Raw genomic sequence first — 9,512 nt, 5'->3', positions numbered from 1 at the left:
TCCATGCCAGAGACTCTGCTGTATTCCTTGTGTAGCTGATTCCCCATGGTTTTAGGGAGGGCATTATTTGTCTAAATTATGTCTCACCTTTCATAGCTTGTCCATGTACTACTGGAGGCAAGAATTGCATGTAGGAATAGAAAAGTAAAACAAGCTTTTAAAATTTAGAAGCTCTGAGGCAATTCTTTTCTCATGATTTCATTTTCTATTCACAGCTCCAGCTTCTGTGGACTCTGCTTCTCCAGTAAATGACCCCCGAGGAAAACTGACCAGTGTTTGCAATACTAGAATAATGACTCATGTAACTTGGTGTTTCTATTTGAAACTGTCTCTTTTCCATACTACATTAACATTACCAGTTGTTATTCTGGAAGTTCTTAACCCCACTCAACAGCTGTCTCCCATTCCAGTGAGGGGTGGGGCTCTGCATCCCAGGCCACTCCTGTGTGCCCCCTTCTTCTCCAAGTGTGCACTGGCCAAATCATTCAGCATCTCCTGTGTGCTCACTCTGCTTCTGCCTAGAACTGAGGTGAAACAGAAGTGTGGTTGCTGGAGGAGGGCATTGTTATCTGAAACTCTTAGAGCCCAAGAACACATTAAAAAGCACTGTCCAGACCGATTATAATGTGAGCTACAAATGTAATTTAAAATTTTCCAATGGTCACATTTAAGAAGTAAAGAATAAAATGCAAGGCATGTGCATAACATTAAATATTTTATTAGTACATTAAAGTAAAAAAAGAGATATAATTAATTTTAATGATTTATTTAATGCATTGAAGCCAATATATTATTTCAAAGTGTAATCAATATATAATTATTAAGCTATTTAAAAAATTTCTTTTCTAAAGGGTTTGCTATCTGGTATATATTTTTCATGCACAGCACATCTGAATTTGGGCTACCTAGCATGTTTGTCGGTAATTTTAGGATTTTGTGTAATGTAAATATAATTTAAAATATTTAACACTATAGAAATACATTGCTAAGCCTGTGTTGTAAATTTAAAATATGTAGTAAGGGACTTATTATACTAAGAAAAAATTGTAATGATGCAATGTAATAAAAAGTTAGATTTAGAAAAATATTTAATTTTATGGAAATTCTACTTTTTAAAACAGATTTATGGTTCATTTGAGGGAAAAATTGCAAGTCATTATTTTCTGGTCCTTATAAAAGCAAAGAAGATAGAATAAATCATATTTATTGAGTTTATTGATAATTTTTAGGCCTTCTACAAGCAGTGTTCTTTTAAACCTATTTCAATTCATTGGAACATTTTTTTTTTTTTAGATTTTTATTTATTTGAGAGGTAGAGTTGCAAACAAAGAGAGGAAAAGACAGAGAGAAAAGTCTTCCATTTGCTGGTTCACTCCCAAAATGACCGCAATGGCAGAGCTGGGCCATTCCCAATCCAGGAGCTTCTTCTGGGTCTGCTGTGTGGGTGCAGGACCCAAGCACTTGGGTTGTCTTCCACTGATTGCCCAGGCCATAAAAAGACAGCTGGATCAGAAGAGGAACAGCCAGGATATGAACCAGCAGCCATACGGGATACCGGCATTGCAGGTGGCAGCTTAGCCTACCATGCCAAAGTGGTGGCCCCTGGAAAATTCAGATTGTCTGACATGTCTGGGAATAAATAACTTTAGGTATCCCTGATTATATAGAAATTTTTGACTTTCATAGTTGTGGGCGAACTGCAAATACTATGTACTTGACCTGGAAGCCAGGTTGAAACATGGCTTTTTTTGGTACCACCTGCATGATAGTTACAATATGAATAACAATCATTTAACAAAAAAGGGGAATAATGTGCAACAACAGGGACCATGTGTGTCATGCAAAGCTTCAGAGATTACCCTTTACCAAAAACATTTGCCAACCCCTTGTATACATTGATAGAAATCTTCAGAACATATAGATATTCTGCGTCAGTCATTGTCTTTTCCTTACTGCCACCTACCCACATCACAGGCTTGCCGTCCTAGCCTGTTCATTGAAAAATTACTTCATGTTGAAAATGTCTTCTTTAATCTTGTAAATAATACATGGCTTTGTCATTTCAGGATTTGGTGATGTTCAGAGATGTAAGTGTAGACTTTTCTCAGGAAGAGTGAGAATGCTTGAACTCAAATAAATCTTGTGAATTTCTAAATGATTTGATGCAAATAGTCATACCCAGTGACACCGAGTGCTATAGTTCTCTAATATCACAGCACTGTTTGAAATATATGACAGAGAGCTCTATACCCAAGTTGAATATTTATAATGGAGATTTTTGTGACCTGAACACCTAAAATATTTACTGTATGACCCTTTATTTAAAACAAAGTTTATTCACCCCTGGTATGGACAATGCATGATGACCTTTACAACTGCAAATTTATATTTGCATGCTGGGATTCCTTCTCCTAGCATGGAACAGGACACCCAGAGTCTGCAGAGCCCACCACTCCCAATATACCCCAATCAGAATCATTCACAGAGGTTTTCTGCTTGAAATAATTTAGTCTGGTCCAGCGCCGTGGCTCAATAGGCTAATCCTCCGCCTTGCGGCACTGGCATCCCAGGTTCTAGTCCCGGTCAGAGCGCTGGATTCTGTCCCGGTTGCCCCTCTTCCAGGCCAGCTTTCTGCTGTGGCCCGGGGGTGCAGTGGAGGATGGCCCAAGTGCTTGGGCCCTGCACCCTATGGGAGACGAGGAGAAGCACCTGGCTCCTGCCATCGGATCAGCGCAGTGCGCTGGCCGCAGCGTGCAGGCTGAGGTGGCCATTGGAGGGTGAACCAACGGTAAAGGAAGACCTTTCTCTCTCTCTCTCTCTCACTGTTCACTCTGCCTGTCAAAAAATAAAAAAAAAAATAAAAATAAAAAAGAAATAATTTAGTCTGCAGCTCCACTGAGATTTAAACTAGGGAGAGAAGTGAAATTATTATCCCCTGAAACAGTAGAAAAAAAATCAATTTTTATGTGATGTATGTTCTTATGTAGAGAGAGATTTTTTAAGATAACTGCAACATTATTATCATCCACATCCCATCTTGGTTGTTCTCACTTTTTTCATGACAACTCTAGTAATGCTTTGTTGATTTTGTTGACCTTTTCCAAAAAATTAACTTTTGGTTTAATTGTGTTTTTATTATTTTCCTATTCTATATTTTTAAAAATTTCTAATTATTTTGTCATTCTTTATGCTAGTGTTGTGTTTAACTTGCTCTGCTTTCAATTCATTAAAGTTAAATTATTTATTTAGGATATTTCTTTTTTATGTCCATCTCACATTTTATGGTAAAAATATTAACAGAAATATGCTAAAAATTATTGCAGTGTGTGATTTGAGGAGAGCCAGCAACAAGATGAATTCATTAAAAAATTTCCCAGAAAACTGAAAAAATGGCTCTTCACTTTCAAATTATCCTGGCACCTTTGTCAAAAATCCATTGATCATAAATGTAAATGTTTATTTCTAATTTTCAATTCCATCCCAAGAAATTATGACTTTCCTTATGCTTATACCATAGGTTTTTTTTTTGTTTTGTTTTGTTTTTTTGACAGGCAGAGTGGATAGTGAGGGAGAGAGATAGAGAGAAAGGTCTTCCTTTTTGCCGTTGGTTCACCCTCCAATGGCCGCTGCGGCCAGCGCATCATGCTGATCCGAAGCCAGGAGCCAGGTGCTTCTCCTGCACCTCCTTGCAGGTGCAGGGCCCAAGGACTTGGGCCATCCTCCACTGCCTTCCCGGGCCATAGCAGAGAGCTGGCCTGGAAGAGGGGCAACCGGGATAGAATCCGGCGCCCCAACCAGGACTAGAACCTGGTGTGCTGGCGCCGCAAGGCGGAGGATTAGCCTGTTAAGCCATGGCGCCGGCCTATACCATAGTTTTAATTTAGTGTAGCCTTAAAATCCAGAGATATGTAACTTCCAACTTTGTTCCATTAAGATTGCTTCAGCTAATCAGAGTCCAGTGTATATTCATATGAATTTTAGGTTCAGTTTATTACTGGAAAGAAGTCCTGCTGATATTTTGATTGGGATGGCAGTGAAACCGCAGCTCAATTTGCACAATATCACCTTCTTAACAATATAGACTTTTAAATTTACAATGTAGAATATCTCTATATGTATTTAGACCTTCCATTTATTCCAGCAATCTTTCAGCAATCTTTTGTAGTTCTTCAGTGTTTATATGTTTTGTGTGAATTTAATTTTATTATGCATTTTATTCTGTTTTCTATTTATTTAAATCATTTTTAATTTCATTTCCAGATTATTCACTGTTTAGAAATATAGTTGGTATTTTTTTTTTTTGTATTTACCAATGTCTTTATTTTATTGGTAGGGAATGGAGACATTTCATGAAAAATGAAATCAATTGTATGATACAGTCAAGATCTTGAAAAAGAATGATCATTTCTCACCTTTACTCAGTAAACATTCCTCTCCAAAAGGAGGTAAAAAATACTTATATTAAATGTACCAAAAATATCATTAATTAAATACCACATCTCTCTAACTTCTTTGCATTCATTAACTACCACTCTGGAGTAAAAACAGTGATGGCTTTTGTTATGGCTTCATATTTCTTTAAAATACTAACTAAAATAGATTTCCTTGTACAACTGTATTATTGCATGTTAATCGACAAGATAAAATGCGAAAGAAAACAGTGACATTGTCATTTGGAGGCTGTCGCAGTCAACTGCTCACCGTCCAATCACACATCCTTTTAGTTAATTCCCAGCAGCAAGTGTGAGGAACTCGTGGGTTACTCTGTAAAGCACCTTGGGAAAGAAAGTGCAAATACAGTGGCCCAGCAGAACAACAGCAGTCGAACATCTTAAACTTCTGAGATGAGACATCGCCCATGGAATTCTTGGTAGCAAGATCATTAATACTTTATAAACTTTATACTTGTGCCATATTGTAAGGTTTACAGAAAAAAAAAATAAGCAAGAGAGCTAAGAATCCCTGCATCAGAACTTTTACAGGTTTCTTACATTTCAAGTAAGTTTATTCAACTCTCATTGTTATTAGCACCACCTCGGGCAGGCCAGCGTGCCAATGAGCGGCGCCCTACAAGTGGCTCTTACTCGCCATGTAGTTCTTGGGATAGATGTGCTTGTACTGCGGCTGAATGGTCACGTGAAGGCTATACAGATGGCGGCTGTGGATCACTATTCGGCGAAATTTCTTGCCTTCCCTCATGACTTCTATACTTTTTTCAGTAGACAAAACTTTTTCTAAAAAGTCTGAATCTTTCAAGTATAGCTCATCCCCAGGTAAAAGCTGGACCACCCCATCAGCAGTTAACAAGCTGATGGGCAGCCATCTTTCCACTCCTTCCAATGCACGGTCCAAACAAAAGATGTGCAAGTCAGACAGGGAGGCAAAGTTCTCAAGTCTTCTGATTTCGTAGAACTGTGGTGGAGGCAGCCAAAACTCCTTTGAGATTAAACTTCTGGTTGCCTCTGAAGGAGAGGACCACTGGGATCCCACCACCTCCGCCGAGTCGGGGCAGACGAGCGGCGGCTCGCGCAGGCAGCACAGGTAGAACGCCGTGTCAAAGCGGCGGCTGCGGTTGTGGCTGTGGGCCTGGCTGAAGAACGGCGTGAGCCACACGCTCCAGTCGTACAGCGCCCAGATGTCGGGCGTGCAGTCCAGGTGCGCGCACAGCCACAGGAAGTCGCGCGCGTCGCGGCGGACGCTAGCGCGCCAGTCGGCCAGGCCCGGCGGCGGCTCCAGGGAGCGGCCCGGCTGATCCGGAGCCGCCCCGCCGCGGGCGCCGGCCGGCCGGGGGCCCCGGGGCCGCAGCAGCGGCACCCTGTTTAGAAATATAGTTGGTATTTAACTTTGATGAACTTGTTTATCAATTCTTGTAGGTATGACTTCAGATTTTTCTACAAGATTGTGATTCCTGCTAATGAGGAGAGTTTTAATTATTTCTTTCCAATATGAATTCATTTTTTTCTTCCCCTATTTTACTGTTTAGAATTTCCATCAAAATGTTGAACAAAATTTGTGGGAGCATTCTGTCCTTGGTCCTCATCTCAGGGGGAAGTGTTTAGTCTTTCACAATCATTGTGTTAGCTTTAAGCTTTTTCATAAATGCCTACTATGGTGTTGGCTGTTAAGTTTGAGTACTGAATATCTTCCAGCATCCCAAAGGTAAAAGGCTTGATCCTCAGTCTTAATGCAACCATGAGGGTGGGAACTTAATCCCATTGTGGTGTTTGGAAGTGGGACCTTTAGGAGGTGTCTGGATTGGATTGAGACATTAGGGTAGAGTTGCCATGATTAAATCGTGGTGGCCTTGTAGGAGACACATATACTCCCTTTTGCTATCTGATGCTCTACATTGCCTCAGGACTGCACCAGGAAGAATGCCATTATTGGAGGAGAACCAGCGAGGCCCACTCAATGCTGAACTGTGTACCTTCAAAACCATGGGGTAAATAAACTTTTCTTTATGTTGTGTTTCCTCAGTTATTTCAATGTGGTAGCAGAAAGCTAATTAGCAGTATGTTTTATAATTTTGAGGAAGTTCCCCTTTATTTACAGTTTGTTGAAAGTTTTGTTTTCTCTCATGGGTAAGTGTTACCTTATTACAAATGCTTTATTGGCACCCATTGATATGGTCATGGTATTATTCATTTTTTGTATTGACCGAAGTATTTATGTTAATCAATTTTTAGTGTTAAAATACAGGGATAAATTCCATATCGTGATGATATACAATGTGGATGTGATTTCATAAAATATTGTTGAGGATTCCTGACTTTATTCAAAATAAACATTGGTCTGTAGTGTTTTTCTGATATCTTAATTTGCCTTGTGTATCTGTTTAAAACCGGATTCACAGATGGTTTCCTCCCATATTTTCTGGGAAACTTTGGGAAGCATTGCTAACATTGATTATTTGAATGAAATATATAACCAACTTGTTGAAATCTACTAAAAAGATGGCTGTTATTTGGTTTCAGATTAACCAAAATCCATAGATAACATTGAAAAGAACTTACATTTTAAAAGTTCTGCATGCTCCAATCTATGAATAAAAATATACAAATGAAATATACTTAGATTTTTAATGTTTTAATTACTATTTTGTACTTTTTTGTATACAGATCTTGTCCATAAGTTGTTAGCTGTATCCTTAAGGTACTTTACTTTTGGGGTTGTTGTTGGAAATGGTACCATTTTTTGAGCTTCAGCTTTAACTAGTATAAAAAGTAATTGCCTTTTGTACACAAATTTTGTTTCTTATTTTAATTAATTTTAACAGATTTAATATAATTTATATGTCCAAGTCTAAAATCATAATGATATTCCCTTCCTCTCTCCTTCCCTCCAACCCTACTTCCTTCTGCCTTTCTTTCTGTCTTTTTTTAGTTTTTGCAATAACATTTTAAATTTACATTACAGTAAAAAAGAGTTAATACTTCACCAAATAAGTTTAACAAATAAAAAGTAAAAATACCATAGTTTAGTGGGAATATATACAATAGCTATAAACAATAATTCTATGGAAAAATGACCATTTCACCCATATACAGTTTTTTTGTCAGCCATTTGTAATTTACTTCTATGAAATAAAACCAATGATATTTTAACATCTAAATAATTCCTGTGTGGTTGCAAGATAATAATTAATTTAAATGACAATATGCCATTTCCTCTCAACAGTTTATGCAGAGATATAATTTTATGTAGATTGCAATGCAAATAATTATACTTTGTACCAATTTTGAATCCTGTGATCTTACTAAATTCACTAAATTCAGAAAGTTCCTTTTGTATTCTCTGAAGTTTTCTACAAATTATATTTAAATACTACCAATAACATGAATCTATAAATTTCATAACTTAAACTGGAGAATGCAATTTGTCTTAAATAACAATGTTCTCAACAATTTTTTCCAAAAAAGGTGATAATGACTACCTAACCTCAGCAGGCACAATGAAATTCTACATCATAAAACCAGTTCAAAAATTCTGATATGATAAAGTGATAAATAGAAAATGTTAACAGAGGCTCAATCTTATTACCTTGTTCAGTAAAAGCATGTGAATATTTATGACTAATATCTAATTTTGGTGTTATTAAAAATATGTCCCTTGGATTTTTTTTAACTTGTGAGACACCTGGATTCCAGATATTATTGCCAACATCTGTGAATTAACCTTAAATCTTCAAAAATGTAATTTCAAATGACTGTTTTACTTGCTGTGCTATCCTGGTCCTTGTTGAATTAAAAGGTTATATATACTTGTACAGCTCATTAACTAAATGAGGATTATGGATACTTCCTTCTTGTAAGCACAGAGATAAAATAAAACCTATGATTAGGTTGGAGCCTTTTGTCTTCCTTAAATTAATTAATATAATTCTTTCTATATGTTTTCAGTTATTAGAGAACAAAGTAAACAGGTTTGTAATATAGGAGCAAGCAAGGAAATCAAGGAGCTGAAATACCTAACATCCAAGTGCTTGTGGACATTCTTTGCCGTATCATATCAAATGAATGAAACATTTTCTCTATTAGGATTCTTCTCTGAGTCATCACAATGTAGGCATGTGGCATTTCAAGTCAAAATAAGTAAATATATGCAAAATAATTGGCAATGTGGTACCAAGTTGATGTTCAGTAAATAAGGCTCTCCCCCTTTCCTCTCCACTTACCAACCAATTTAACTGTAATTTTTGCAAACTTCCTTCAAATTAAAACTATGATTTTAAAACAAGTATTCAATTAATATTAGCCATTATATCATACTGCTTCTCATATACCATACAAAAATATGGCCTGAAATATTCATATTCCCTATCTAGTAATACAAAAGTCCCATTATGAATTGGGGTTGAATGAAGTGGGTGGAGGGAATCTCTATCCTTGTTGAAACAAAGTTCTTTGCTCAAATATATCCATACTCTTAAAATCCTCAAAAAGCAAATTCCTTGTCAGACTATCTCCTACTTGACCTTGTTTTCCAATTCAAGTCTGTGCTGAAGAGTAAGAGTATGTTGTGCGTGATTCCAAGTAGGTTTATCATTAACAAATCTCTGTCTAAAATAATGATCTAATATTCTCCTGCAGATTGTATTTCTATACCATACAAATGCATAATAAAGAAAGCCAACAGGAATAACTGAATGGTTTGCAAAATGGATACATGATTAAATAGACAGATATGGTAGTTGTACTGGGGAGTGGGATCAATCCTCTAAACCTGTGACATTCACCATGGAAAGAAGACTTAGGGCTAGATAAAGAAATGCCTTCCTCAGGTAGGGCAATTCAAAAGAACATCATATTTTTTCGTGTTTTGAAATAGGAAACACAAACTTACCTTAAATTTAATTTTCAGATGTTCAGCAATAATTCTCCTCCCCCTCTCCACCAGCCTTCTTTGAAGAAAGAAAAGGTGAGGGGGCTGTGGATGCATGAAACCCCTGGAAGAACACAGCATCTGCAGCATCTGTGTCCCTGATTCCCACATGCATGCTCGGAGAGGGAGTG

At 37.3% G+C, this 9,512-nt stretch overlaps 1 protein-coding gene across 1 annotated transcript; it reads right to left on the bottom strand.

Moving 5' to 3' along the window:
• Positions 1–4,862: 4,862 nt before the first annotated feature.
• On the bottom strand, positions 4,863–9,492 carry LOC133749339 (acyl-coenzyme A diphosphatase NUDT19-like). The gene is made up of 3 exons (XM_062178521.1): positions 9,343–9,492; positions 7,014–7,039; positions 4,863–5,815 (listed from the first exon to the last, which is right to left on the bottom strand). Exons 1-3 carry the CDS (start codon positions 9,490–9,492, stop codon positions 5,068–5,070), a joined length of 924 nt encoding a protein of 307 aa, XP_062034505.1. The 3' UTR covers positions 4,863–5,067.
• Between the last annotated feature and the right edge of the window lie 20 nt (positions 9,493–9,512).

Source organism: Lepus europaeus, chromosome 20 (genome assembly GCF_033115175.1).
Source record: "Lepus europaeus isolate LE1 chromosome 20, mLepTim1.pri, whole genome shotgun sequence".
Taxonomy (NCBI): Eukaryota; Metazoa; Chordata; class Mammalia; order Lagomorpha; family Leporidae; genus Lepus; species Lepus europaeus.
Note: the sequence above shows the minus strand (reverse complement) of the source record. Positions and strands in the feature narration are given on the sequence as shown.

Coding starts and splice junctions, on each gene's coding strand:
- LOC133749339 (XM_062178521.1), bottom strand. CDS start 9,492: ATGTGGGAATCAGGGACACAGATGCTGCAGATGCTGTGTTCTTCCAGG. Junction 7,040..9,342: donor ATCTGAAAATTAAATTTAAG/GTAAGTTTGTGT, acceptor TTTTATTCATAG/ATTGGAGCATGCAGAACTTT. Junction 5,816..7,013: donor GCATGCAGAACTTTTAAAAT/GTAAGTTCTTTT, acceptor ATTTCTAAACAG/GGTGCCGCTGCTGCGGCCCC.